Genomic DNA, 14,798 nt, shown 5'->3' on the forward strand with positions numbered 1-14,798 from the left:
CTAGTGATTTCACTTCTAGGACTATATATTTAGGAAATGATCAGAAATGTCGGAAAAGGTGCAAGAATGTTCATTATAGTGTAACCTTACTTACAATAGGAAAATGGCTTATCAAATGGCTTGATAAGTTTAATAGCAATTTGTTAGAGACACTTTGATTATAGAATTAATATAAATATGGAAATTATATTAACTGGTTAAAAAACAAATTCAGAGTTGATGGATTTAAATCTAGGAATTTTGTCCTAAACTGTGACATCTTTATATGGTTGTATAAATAGGCTGTGATTTTTAGAAAGAACAAACATGTCTTCTAGAAGTTTGATGTTTTTAATATAGTTATTATATGTCATTTTATGTTAATATCTACCACTAAATATTTTCTGTCTCTACAGGGAGATAATGTGCAATGAGCATGTATCTAGGCTGAGTATCAAGTACCAAAAATTTCTTTCACTGTAGAGTTGCTTCTGTCATTTTTTTTTTTCCGTTAGTAATTTCGAATTTGAAAGTTGCAATTTAATTTTAGGTTTAAAAAAAGTAATTCATATCTTCAGAGCATTTACTGTTTATCTATTGTGTTAAAGTGATAATTTTCATCACTTTCTTCAGTATTCCCTGTCTCAATTGCTCAAGCCAGAAACTTGGGAATTGTAGTACTTCTGGATACGTCATTCTTAGCTTTACACTGTGTGGATCCAGTTTTTGACCAAGTCCTGCCTACCTCCAAAATATCTTGAATATTTTACCAGTTTTTTTCAATATCCACTGACACTACCCTACTCAAGGAACATTACCTTTTTCTTGAAGTATTATAATATCATCACAACTATTTCCTCAGTCTTCCCTTGAATCAATTCATTCTTTTTTGTTTCTATTTTATTTTAAAATTTTATTGGAGATATGCATATATCATGTTTAAGAAGCCATATATTTCCATAGGAGAACAAAATATAGCACTATCCTGTTGCTCCCACCCTTCCAGCCTCCACCCTTGAGCCCCACGCCCATCCAAGCCTCTTTGTGTTTCTTATTTGGAGAAATTTATATGTTTTTAAGATAATATGTCTAAATGCCTATTGCTTATGATTTTTCCATTTTGGTTATGATTTATTGATTCTCTACTATAGAAGATGATTTCAGTCTCTTATTTTCTCTTCCTCTCACATTTACACAATTTACTTCCTCCTCTTTCTGTGTAGTTATGTCACAATTTTGACATGAGTAAGTAATACTGGCTCAACCATTCTTTACAAGTGTAGAGAAAGCTAAAGAACAGTTGAGCCATGATTACTTACTTAAATTTTGTTTTCCTTGAGCTAAATAACTTACTTTAGCTTTCTCTACATTTGTCACTAATATTTCTGCCAGAAGTGAATGTAACGAGTGTGTTTTCTCAATGTGTTCAAACACTCCAGATATTGCTTCATCTTTCAGAGATGTCTCTTCGAATTTCCATCCTTGCTACTTACCATCTGGACTGTTGTTCTTAAGGTCTGCTCATTGCTTTGTCCCAGGATCTCCCTTTACTGTTTATCTGGGAATTTCCAATATTTTCTTTCTATGTTGGTTCCTCGGTTTCCTGGATCTTGTCTTCCTTTTTCTTTGCTAGTTTGTTTTGATGGAACACATATTCTACTAGCTCTCTGATAATAGGTGCATATAAGGCAAATTCTCTGAGACTTTCATGTCTGAAAATGTCTGTGGTATACTTTCATACTTAATTGATATTTTTGTTGGATAAAGAATTCTAGGATTTTGAAGGCTTTGTTTCAGTTGTCTTTTAACTTCTAGGGTTGCTATTGAGATTTCTGATACCTTCTGATCCCTATTTTTCTGTAGGTGATCTGTTTTTGTTTCGTTCTGTTTTTGAACTGATAGATTTTATTATTTCTTTGTCTCCAATGTGCTACAGGTTTTTGATGCTAGGCCTTGGTTTGAGTCTTCTTTTTCTTTTCTTTCTTTCTTTTTTTTTTTTTTTAATCTTTTGTAATGGGCATTAGACAGGTCTTTTGTCCTTCAAGTTCTGGAGGTATTTTCTTGAATTAGCTTTTTTTTTTTTTTTGATAAGTTACTTTCCTCTATTTTCTCTGTATTCTCTTAAAATTCTTTTTATTATTCAGAAGTTGACTCTTCTAATTAACATGATATTTTTGCTCCTACTTTTAGCTTATTGTTTAAAAGATATTATCACCTTTATCTCACAACTCTTCTGTTGATTTTTTAAATTTCTTGTATTATATTTTCATGTCCAAAGCTTTTATTTTGTTTTCTAAATATTTCTTATTTGTATCCTTCTGTTTTTGCCATTTAATGGGAGAAATATCTGTCTGAAAGTAATAATTATATGGTTTTGTCCTTTTCTTTTCTCAGTTTTCTTTTGTTCTCTGACCTAACTTGATTTCTTCAGAGGTTTTTCTTTTTTCCTATGGATTCTGTCTCTTTCTGGTGGTGGTGGTTGTATTACAGCAGGGTTCTTTTTTTTTTTTTTTTTTTTTCCTGTATACAGAGATTTTATTCAATTTTTAAAGAAAATGAGGACTTTAGACAAAGCTTTGACCCTATAACAAAGCAAATCTGTCCAGCTTTAAATACAGCAGGGTTCTTAACCTATTTAGAACCTTGAACCCTTTTGGCAAACTGAAGCTTCTGGAACTGAACGCTTCTTTAATATCAAAGGAAATCAGTCCTAATAAGATACACTTATTAAAATATTTTTAAAAACTCTTCTATGGCAATATATGTGCCTCTTTATTAACATATTAAGTAAGATTTATAGGTGATGAGATTACAACTTCAAAGTAGTGATGAGGGTGAATGATATTTTTGAGATATCTGTACCAGTTGTAATGTGCTATGAAAATATCTGTGATTTTTATTAGTGACAAAGTCACATGTATTGACAATTCTTCTATAATTTGTGGCCTGCATGTATAATTAAAAGGAATGTCATTTCAGTTAGAGGTTAGTGTAAAACAAAAATTTATTTATTTTTTTTTACATCCAAGTTCTTGTGCCCTTTGAATTCTATTGATAGACCCTGTGGGGGATCAAACCCCCCTTTATTAGAGGTTTCTTCAAATACCTGGGGTCGTTGGCTGTCAGCTCAAAGATTGAGGTACTAGAAAGCTGATTGGAAGCTCTGAATGAATGACTGGGGCTTGACAACTAGTGGGCTTCACTCTATGTTGTGGGATGCTCAGCTTTCATTGTTTGTAGATAGATTTTTCCTCTTGGGATTCAAACCTCTTGAAAGAAGAACCCATCATTCTGCACATGGAGTATAAGTCTAATTATCTGTGTTCACATAGACAAGTAATTTTGCCCTCTTATATTCTAATAAAATTTCCTTTTGTGTTTTAACTGAATGGTTATGCTATTAAATGTGTTCATATTAAATAAAACAGTTCTGGGAAAGTACACAACTGTCTTTAATGCTTTGAAACCATTAATGCAACAGGAAAACTGGGCTATTTCATGAATTTATATTTAATTTTCAACTTAATTTTTCAGGAGCTTTCAAGTTGTGGATGGAATAAAAAGGAAAAATACAGTTCTGCACCAAATGCGGTTGCCTTTACAAGAAGATTTAATCATGTGAGTTGCTTATAAAATTTTGATGTTTAGTTTCTGAAATTCAATTTCTCAGTTTATAATTTTCATTAAGAAATAGCTTTAAGTTTTTACATCAATTCTAGAGCATTTTCAGCCAGTATCTCTTCAAATATTGTCTCTGCATGATCTCTGTGTTTTTCCTTCTGTAATTCCTATTGGAAATTTATTGGAACTTGACATTCTTTCCTACTTGTATCTTAACCTTTCATATTTCATCTATCCCTTTGTGCTCTGTTCTGCATGATTTCCTCAGATCTATATTTCAGATCACTAATTCTTTTCAGATGTGTCAAATCTGTTTCAAATCTGTGCTTTTACACTACTGTCATTTTTTTTCTTATTTTTAAAATTTCTTAAATCATTTTCAACTTTTTATTTTATAATTTCTGTTATTATCCAAAGTCCTGGGAGTACTAATTCTCTGTATCTGCTGATCCTTACTCAAAATGGTTTGTTTTCTTATGATTTTGTAATTTTGAATTGAGAGCTCATGTTCATTTAAGCTTTAGCTGTGGGAATTTTGCTGCTGCCTAGATTGAGGGTGTATACTGTCTAAGAGGCATTTTGTTTGCTTTTGCCAATACCAAGGGCTATTACAGAAGTAGGACTATTTTTTTATGTTATATGTTTTGGCTGGGGAACATCTGTACTGCTCTGTACTGAAAGTTTAAGCTCCAAATCCAATTAAGGGCAAGTTACAAATTCTTGTGAAAGGCTTAATTTTCTCCTTCTTCTGTGTCATCTCCCTCTGTCAGTAGGTGAATTGTTTAGTCTACTTTTTCACCAAAATTGTAGCCCTTTGAAGATCCCTTAGATAGGAACAGACAGGGGACGGTAGAGGTGTGAGGCCTTATATTATGACTTTGAAGGAGTATTAAATCCCTAGTCCCTATGCTCTTGAGAGGAAATCTTCCAAGGACAGCTGTAGTACCCTTTCCTTTTTTGCCTTTATTTCCTTTGTTTTTGACCTCTAGTGAAATCTTTTCTTTTCCTTTCAAGTTAGTTATACACTTTTTAAAAAATGGTTGGGGTTTAAAAATGGGGTTTATAGCAAATAGTTTCTCAAGTTATTTGGTTCACTGTATACCCAAAATGGAAATGAGTTAAAGGTTTTTTTTTAATTAGATTAAACCATTATTAAGGGGCCTAGACAAACATGTTTTATACTGAATTCCTTATTTAAGCTATTTAGAAGTTTTAAAATTTTTCTGAGGTGGTCAGAATTTATCATCACAGTAAAACTTTTTTCTTTGCCATACAAAAACATTGTAACAATACCCATAAATTTGACTTTAGGTTTTTAAGCACTCATATTCTTCTCTTTTTTTTTCATATTATTCTTAAGTAAGCCAAAAGGTTGTTAGAGTCAAATATGTCACAGTGTACCAAAAGCTCTTATGCTTAATCAAGATTACAGTTGATCTATAATAAGCTCCATTACTTAGTTATTCCATTACTGTCATTTTCTCCTAGGAGGGTGTTAGGAAATCTGAAGGTAGCAAATTACAAAGGAAGTTACAGAGAGTCTTTTATTTTTAAAATGAGTTTCTTGTAGGACTTCCTTGCTGGTGCAGTGGTTGAGAGTCCGCCTGCCAATGAAGGGGAGACGGGTTCGTGCCCCGGTCTGGGAAGATCCCACATGCCGCGGAGCGGCTGGGCCCGTGAGCCATGGCCTCTGAGCCTGTGCATCCGGAGCCTGTGCTCCGCAACGGGAGAGGCCACAACAGTGAGAGGCCCGCGTACCGCAAAAAAAAAAAAAAAAAAAAAAAAAAGAGTTTCTTGTAGATAGCATATAGTTGGGTCTTCCTTTTTTTTGGTCTGGTCTGACAATCTCTGCTTTTCAATTTAGACATAGAAAAAAATGCAAAGAGAGTTTCTGTATATCCCTAACCTCCCCTAATCTTAACATCTTAGGTAAGTATAATACAGCTATCAGAGCCTGGAAATTAACATGGGTACAATACCATTAACTAAACTAAGGGCCCTATTCAAATTTCTTCAGTATTCCCACCAATATCCTTTTTGTTGTTGTTCCAAGATACCATTTTGGATCCCACATTGCATTTAGTTGTCACTAATTCCAACAAAAGAGTTATTTTGGAGTCTGTTTCTTTTTAATGCTTTTTCTCTTAACAGTCAACTTTGAATCTGTTTCTTTGTGTGTCTGGTAATTTTTTCATTTGTATTGTCATCATTATGGATAATATGTTATAGAGATTCTGGATTTTGTTGTCTTCTTTAGAAAAGTATTAATTTTTATTTTATCAGGCAGTTAACTTGGCTGGACTCAAAGTCTAAATTCTGCCTCTCCTTGGAGAACATATTTCTCCTTGGAGAAGTCTTTCCAGATTTTATCTTCATTTGGGCTTCTTCGAGTTTCCCTTGCACGTGCACAATTGCATGGTCAGCCAAAGATTTGGATGGAATTTTTTTTTTTTTTTTTTTGTGGTACGCGGGCCTCTCACCGTTGTGGCCTCTCCCATTGCGGAGCACAGGCTCTGGACGCGCAGGCTCAGCAGCCATGGCTCATGGGCCTAGCCGCTCCGTGGCATGTGGGATCTTCCCAGACTGGGGCACGAACCCATGTCCCCTGCATCGGCAGGCGGACTCTCAGCCACTGCGCCACCAGGGAAGCCCCTGGATGGAGTTTTTATATAGATTTGGGGGATTTTTCTCGCCTTTCCAGAATTTCCCCCCTCACTTTCTAGCCAATTGTCCTCTGACTTTCAAAGCCATTAAGACTGTGGCCTTCTGCTTGAGTTTCTGGTGCTCCACATTGTAACTGGTGAATGTCCTCAGACAATAAACTTTATAAGTGCCATTCTCACCCAGTGCATCTTACTTTTTCCAAAGATCTGTTCTCCAGTTTCTGCCTTCTTTTGGTTCCTCTCTTGTGCTTTTAATAGTTGTTTTTATAATTTGTAATTATAATCAGATGAGCATTTCCAAAGATACCTGCTTCTCCACATTACCAGAAATGGAACTCTCCCCCATCCTTTTAAAACTATGATTTTTTATTAATTATCGAAACAGTAACATACATTGCAGGGAAACTGTAGCAAGGTAGAAATTTATTAAAAGGTGGGGGGAGAAATCACCCTGAGGTGACTGTTGTTAACATTTTTAGTATATATTCTTCCATTCTTTATTTTTTTACTAATCTCATAGAAATAATGCTGTACATGTAATTTACAGTCCTATTGTCTTAACATACCATGAAATATTATTGTATCATAAAATCATTTTGAAAACATTTTAAGTATCTGTATAATCTCCTATGACTTGACTCTATCATAATTTTAATAATCACTCTATTTTGGCTATTTCTCTGATAACTTGTATTCATGCCTTCTGGCCAGTGGCTTCCTGATTTTTTTTTTTATTGGGGGAAGGGTTGTCTAAGTTTCTTTTAAATGTTACCTTTTGATAATCAGAAATTTGACTAATAATTGGAAATTAATGTTTTTAGGAATGATAATGATTTTAGATTATGTTTATAAAAATACTCCTTTTAGAAAATATAGATGCAATTATATATTGTCCATGATTTGCTTCACAGTATTAATGGGGCACTTGAGGGTAGAGTGAGGGTGGAGGTGAGAAAGCTTGGCCATAACTTGGTTGTTGAAGCCAGTTGATGTGTACTGGGGACTTCATTACTATCATCTGTTAGTTCAGTATACATTTAAAGATTTCCATGATAAAAAATTAAGAAACTGTCTTTAAAAGCTTAACATATGTTTGGCTGCAAATAAAAGGTTTTCATAATGCTTTTATATGATTATAAAACCCTGAATAAAGCAACTAGAGTTAAAAATAGCCTATGAATAAAATTTTTCCAGGATTTACTTCTTAATGAACTATTTGATACATTTTTAAGAATGTGTTAAATGTTTGTTTGAATCTTATGAAATTGCCAATGTTTGACCATTTTTAGGCTACAAAACTGGCAAGTTCATATGGTTAATCTAATATATATTAGGAATTATTCTGATAAACAACTGTGAATTCACCACCTAAACTAAGAAATAGAATATTACCAAAACTATTGAAGTATTTTACATATTCTTTGTTCTATCCTCAATTAAGGGGGGTAACCATTATCTAAAAATTTTTATTTTCTTCTATCTTTTGTATTTTTTTAAACTTGATTTAAAAAAAATTTTAACTCGTCTCATAATTCCCATATATATAGATTTACCAGAAATATTTGTACCCCTAAACAGCATGTTGTATATCTTGCTTGTTTTTCATCTTTGAAAAATATATCATCAGACTATATGTAGTCTTCTCTGGTTGCCTTTTTTCACTTCTGTGTTTCTCTGCCATATCCACGGTCATGTATGTAGCTCTCGTTCATTGTACTTTCAGTGCTATCTTCTAGCGTTTCATTGCATGAATGTATCAGAAAGAATGTATTATTCTTTTGAGGATGGACATGAGATGTGTCTCCTAATTTTTTGCTGTTATGAAGTATGTTGCTCTGAATATTCTAAGAGTCTTTTTGGTACCCATGTGCAGTAGTTTCTTAGGCAGCGGCTTTCAAACTTTTTGACTGTGACCCACAAGAAGATAAAATATTTTACATTTCAACCCAATACAGAAATTAAAGTTTTCTGAAATAATATTTACTTGTATTAGATGATATGTACTTTGATCTTTTTCTGCAAAAAAAAAAAAGCAGTTGAAAAACATTGCTGCTTAGACTTACTAAACTGATACCATAAAGTGGGTGAAAAACACTGTGATTTGTTTGAAAAAATATGTGCCTAGATGTAAAATTTGTATCATAAAGAGTATATCCATGTTTAACTACACAAGACAGTGTCTAATTTTTTTTTCAAAATGATGGTACCAAATTTGCATTGAGCTTTCATTACTGCATATCCTTGTCAACATTTGGTATCATCAGACTTTGCAATCTGGTATAAAATGACTTCAGCTTTCATTCTCATTCAATTAAATATTTATTAAGTTCCTACTATGTCCTGGGCATTGGTCTTGATGTTTGGGATATATTAGTGAATACGAAAAACAGAGACCACTCTCTTCGTGTACCTTTTCATTCTAGTTCTTCCTAATTTTAATTTCACATATTTCTTTTTTCATTTTCAGAAGTTCTGTCATTTTCAAATCTCTCCAGTCATTTGTATTATTCTCTTATTTCCTACTTTAAACCACTTATTGTAAAATAAAACATGGATACAAAAAAACACACAAAACAAATATATGGTTTAATGAAGTTTTACTAACTACTCTACAGACTCCTCCAAGTGCCTCATCTCAGTCCACACCCTTTCTTCTTCCAGCAATACCCACTGTCTTGACTTTTATAGTTCCCACTGTCTGGTGTTTTGTAGTTTTATCACATAAATGTGATCGCTAGTTTAGCCTTGCCAGTTTTTTTAATTTGTTAAATGTTTACCACTATGTTTTTTTGAATTTTATTTTATTTATTTTTTTATATAGCAGGTTCTTATTAGTCATCAATTTTATACACATCAGTGTATAAACTTCAATCCCAATCGCCCAATTCAGCACACCACCATCCCCACCCCCCCATGGCTTTCCCCGCTTGGCGTCCATACGTTTGTTCTCTACATCTGTGTCTCAACTTCTGCCCTGCAAACCGGTTCATCTGTATCAGTTTTCTACGTTCCACATACATGCATTAATATACGATATTTGTTTTTCTCTTTCTGACTTACTTCACTCTGTATGACAGTCTCTAGGTCCATCCACGTCTCAACAAATGACTCAATTTCATTCCTTTTTATGGCTGAGTAATAATCCATTGTATATATGTACCACAACTTCTTTATCCATTCGTCTGGCGATGGGCGTTTAGGTTGCTTCCCTGACGTGGCTGTTGTAAAGAGTACTGCAGTGAACATTGGGGTGCATGTGTCTTTTTGAATTATGGTTCTCTCTGGATATATGCTCAGTAGTAGAATTGCTGGATCATATGATAGTTCTATTTTTAGTTTTTTAAGGAAACTTCATACTGTTCTCCATAGTGGCTGTATCAACTTACATTCCCACCAACAGTGCAAGAGGGTTCCCTTTTCTCCACACCCTCTCCAGCATTTGTTGTTTGTAAATTTTCTGATGATGCCCATTCTAACTGGTGTGAGGTGATACCTCATTGTAGTTTTGATTTGCATTTCTCTAATAATTAGTGATGTTGAGCAGCTTTTCATGTGCTTCTTGGCCATCTGTATGTCTTCTTTGGAGAAATGTCTATTTAGGTCTTCTGCCCATTTTTGGATTGGGTTGTTTGTTTCTTTGATATTGAGCTGCATGAGCTGTTTATGTATTTTGGAGATTAATCCTTTGTCCATTGCTTCATTTGCAGATATTTCTCCCATTCTGAGGGTTGCCTTTTCATCTTGTTTACGGTTTCCTTTGCTGTGAAAAAGCTTTGAAGTTTCATTAGATACCATTTGTTTATTTTTGTTTTTATTTCCATTACTCTAAGAGGTGGATCAAAAAGATCTCACTGTGATTTATGTCAAAGAATGTTCTTCCTATGTTTTCCTGTAAGAGTTTTATAGTGTCTGGTCTTACATTTAGGTCTTGAACCCATTTTGAGTTTATTTTTGTGTATGGTGTTAGGGAGTGTTCTAATTTCATTCTTTTACATGTAGCTGTCCAGTTTTCCCAGCACCACTTATTGAAGAGACTGTCTTTTCTCCATATCCTTGCCTCCTTTGTCATGGATTATTTGACCATAGGTGTGTGGGTTTATCTCTGGGCTTTCTATCTTGTTCCATTGATCTATGTTTCTGTTTTTGTGCCAGTACCATATTGTCTTGATTACTGTAGCTTTGTAGTATAGTCTGAAGTCAGGGAGTCTGATTCCTCCAGCTCCGTTTTTTTACCTCAAGACTGCATTGGCTATTCGGGGTCTTTTGTGTCTCCATAGAAATTTTAAGATTTTTTCTTCTAGTTCTGTAAAAAATGCCATTGGTAATTTGATAGGGATTGTATAGAATCTGGAGATTGCTTTGGGTAGTATGGTCATTTTCACAATATGGATTCTTCCAGTCCAAGAACATGGTGTATCTCTCCATCTGTTGGTATCAACTTTAATTTCTTTCATAAGTGTCTTATAGTTTTCTGCATACAGGTCTTTTGTCTCCCTAGGTAGGTTTATTCCTGGATGTTTTATTCTTTTTGTTGCAGTGGTAAATGGAAGGGTTCCCTTAATTTCTCTTTCAGATTTTTCATCATTAGTGTAGAGGAATGCCAGAGATTTCTGTGCGTTAATTTTGTATCCTGCAACTTTACCAAATTCATTGATTAGCTCTAGTAGTTTTCTGGTGGCATTTATAGGATTCTCTATGTATAGTATCACGTCATCTGCAAACAGTGACAGCCTTTCTTCTTCTTTTTCAATTTGTATTCCTTTAATTTCTTTTCCTTCTCTGATTGCCATGGCTAGGACTTCCAAAACTATGCTGAATAATAGTGGTGAGAGTGGATATCCTTGTCTTGTTCCTGATCGTAGAGGAAATGCTTTCAGTTTTTCACCATTGAGAATGATGTTTGCCGTGGGTTTGTCATACATGGCCTTTATTATGTTGAGGTAGGTTCCCTCTCTGCCCACTTTCTGGAGCATTTTTATCATAAATGGGTGTTGAATTTTGTACATCTGTTTTCTGCATCTGTTAAGATGATCATATGGTTTTTATTTCTTCAATTTGTTAATATAGTTTATCACATGGATTGATTTGTGTATATTGAAGAATCCTTGCATCCCTGGGATAAATCCCACTTGATCATGGTGTATGATCCTTTTAATGTGTTGTTGGATTCTGTTTGCTAGTATTTTGTTGAGGATTTTTGCATCTGTATTCATCAGTGATATTGGTCTGTAATTTTCTCTTTTTGTAGTATCTTTCTCTGGTTTTGGTATCAGGGTGATGGTGGCCTCATAGAATGAGTTTGGGAGTGTTCCTTCCTCCACAGTTTTTTGGAAGAGTTTGAGAAGGATGGGTGTTAGCTCTTCTCTAAATGTTTGATAGAATTCACCTGTGAAGCCATCTGGTCTGGGACTTCTGTTTGTTGGAAGATTTTTAATTCCAGTTTCAATTTCAGTGCTTGTGATTGGTCTGTCCATATTTTCTATTTCTTCCTGGTTCAGTCTTGGAAGGTTATACCTTTCTAAGATTTTGTCCATTTCTTCCAGGTTGTCCATTTTGTTGGCATAGAGTTGCTTGTAGTAGTCTCTTAGGATGCTTTGTATTTCTGCGGTGTCTGTTGTAACTTTTCCTTTTTCATTTCTAATTTTATTGATTTGAGTCCTCTCCCTCTTTTTCTTGATGAGTCTGGCTAATGGTTTATCAGTTTTGTTTATCTTCTCAAAGAACCAGCTTTTAGTTTTATTGATCTTTGTTCTTGTTTTCTTTGTTTCTATTTCATTTGTTTCTGCTCTGATCTTTATGATTTCTTTCCTTCTGGTAACTTTGGGTTTTGTTTGTTCTTCTTTCCCTAGTTCCTTTAGGTGTAAGGTTAGATTGTTTATTTGAGATTTTTCTTGTTTCTTGAGGTAGGCTTGTATTGCTATAAACTTCCCTCTTAGAACTGCTTTTGCTGCATCCCATAGGTTTTGGATCATTGTGTTTTCATTGTCATTTGTCTCTAGGTATTTTTTGATTTCCTCTTTGATTTCTTCAGTGATCTTTTGGTTATTTAGTAACGTATTTTTTAGCCTCCATGTGTTTCTGTTTTTTATGTTTTTTTCCCTGTAATTCATTTCTAATCTCATAGCGTTGTGGCCAGAAAAGATGCTTGATATGATTTCAATTTTCTGAAATTTACTGAGGCTTGATTTGTGAACCAAGATGTGATCTATCCTGGAGAATGTTCCGTGCGCACTTGAGAAGAAAGTGTAATCTGCTGTTTTTGGATGGAATGTCCTATAAATATAAATTAAATCTATCTGGTCTGTTGTGTCATTTAAAGCTTCTGAAAATGAAGCTTTAAAATGAAATTTATTTTCATTTTGGATGATCTGTCCATTGGTGTAAGTGAGCTGTTAAAGTCCCCCACTATTATTGTGTTACTGGCGATTTCCTCTTTTATAGCTGTTAGCAGTTGCCTAATGTATTGAGGTGCTCCTATGTTGGGTGCATGTATATTTATAATTGTTATATCTTCTTCTTAGATTGATCCCTTGATCATTATGTAGTGTCCTTCCTTGTCTCTTGTAACATTCTTTATTTTAAAGTCTAGTTTATGTGATATGAGTACAGCTACTCCAGCTTTCTTTTGATTTCCACTTGCATGGAATATCTTTTTCCATCCCCTCACTTTCAGTCTGTATGTGTCCCTAGGTCTGACGTGGGTCTCTTGTAGACAGCATATATATGGGTCTTGTTTTTGTATCCATTCAGCAAGCCTGTGTCTTTTGGTTGGAGCGTTGAATCCATTCACGTTTAAGGTAATTATCGATGTGTATGTTCCTTCGACCATTTTCTTAATTGTTTTGTGTTTGTTTTTGTAGGTCCTTTTCTTCTCTTGTGTTTCCCTCTTAGGGAACTTCCTTTAGCATTTGTTGTAGAGCTGGTTTGTTGGTGCTGAATTCTCTTAGCTTTTGCTTGTCTGTAAAGCTTTTGATTTCTCCTTTGAATCTGAATGAGATGCTTGCCAGGTAAAGTAATTTTGGTTGTAGGTTCTTCCCTTTCATCAGTTTAAGTATATCATGACACTCCCTTCTGGCTTGTAAAGTTTCTGCTGAGAAATCAGCTGTTAATCTTATGGGAGTTCCCTTGTATGTTATTTGTCATTTTTCCATTGCTGTTTTCAATAATTTTTCTTTGTCTTTAATTTTTGCTAATTTGATTACTATGTGTCTCTGCGTGTTTCTCCTTGGGTTTATCCTGTATGGGACTCGCTGCGCTTCCTGGACTTGGGTGGCTATTTCCTTTCCCATGTTAGGGAAGTTTTCGACTATAAACTCTTCAGATATTTTCTCTGGTCCTTTCTCTCTCTCTTGTCCTTCTGGGACCCCTATAATGCGAATGTTGTTGTGTTTAATGTTGTCCCAGAGGTCTTAGGCTGTCTTCATTTCTTTTCATTCTTTTTTTCTTTATTCTGTTCCACAGCAGTGAATTCCACCATTCTGTCTTCTAGGTCACTTACCTGTTCTTCTGCCTCAGTTATTCTGCTATTTATTCCTTCTAGTGTAGTTTTCATTTCAGTTATTGTATTGTTCATCTCTGTTTGTTTGTTTTTTAATTCTTCTAGGTCTTTGTTAAACATTTCTTGCATCTTCTTGATCTTTGTCTCCATTCATTTTCCGAGGTCCTGGATCATTCTCACTATCATTATTCTGAATTCTTTTTCTGGAAGGTTGCCTATGTCCACTTGGTTTAGTTGTTTTTCTGGGGTTTTATCTTGTTCCTTCATCTGGTGCATAGCTCTCTGCCTTTTCATCTTGTCTATCTTTTTGTGAATGTGGTTTTTGTTCCACAGGCTGCAGGATTGTAGTTCTTGCTTCTGCTGTCTGCCCTCTGGTGGATGAGGCTATCTAAGAGGCTTGTGTAAGTTTCCTGATGGGAGGGACTGGTCATGTGTAGAGCCTGGTGTTGCTCTGGTGGGCAGAGCTCAGTAAAACTTTAATTGCTTGTCTGCTGATGGGTGGAGCTGTGTTCCCTCCCTGTTGGTTGTTTGGCCTGAGGCAACCCAACACTGGAGCCTACCTGGCCTCTTTAGTGGGGCTAATGATAGACTATGGGGGGGGCTCACGCCAAGGAGTACTTCCCAGAACTTCTGCTGCCAGTGTCCTTGTCCCCATGGTGAGCCAGAGCCACCACCCCCACCCCACCCCCTCTGCAGGAGACCCTCCAACACTAGCCGGTAAGTGTGGTTCAGTCTCCCCTAGGGTCACTGCTCCTTCCCCTGGCTCCCAATGTGCACAGTGCTTTGTGTATGCCCTCCAAGAGTGGAGTCTCTGTTTCCCCCAGTCCTGTCAAAGTCCTGCAATCAGATCGCACTAAGCTTCAAAGTCTGATTCTCTAGGAATTCATCCTCCCGTTGCTGGACCCCAGGTTGGGAAGCCTGACGTGGGGCTCAGAACCTTCACTCCAGTGGGTGGACTTCTGTGGTATAATTGTTCTCCCATTTGTGAGTCACCCACCCAGCGATTAAGGGATTTGATTTTTATCTATCGTGTTTGC

General features: G+C 35.4%; 1 protein-coding gene across 1 annotated transcript in view; it reads left to right on the forward strand.

Annotated features, from left to right (window-relative positions):
* Positions 1 to 14,798, forward strand: part of RALGPS2 (Ral GEF with PH domain and SH3 binding motif 2) — a 163,136-nt gene that overhangs the window by 58,046 nt on the left and 90,292 nt on the right. The window contains exon 5 of the mRNA XM_082655989.1: positions 3,514 to 3,597. Within this exon, the coding sequence (XP_082512115.1) occupies positions 3,514 to 3,597 (84 nt within the window). The remainder of the gene's footprint in view (positions 1 to 3,513; positions 3,598 to 14,798) is intronic.

Source organism: Grampus griseus (genome assembly GCF_964374135.1).
Source record: "Grampus griseus genome assembly, chromosome: 1".
In the NCBI taxonomy this organism is placed as follows: domain Eukaryota; kingdom Metazoa; phylum Chordata; class Mammalia; order Artiodactyla; family Delphinidae; genus Grampus; species Grampus griseus.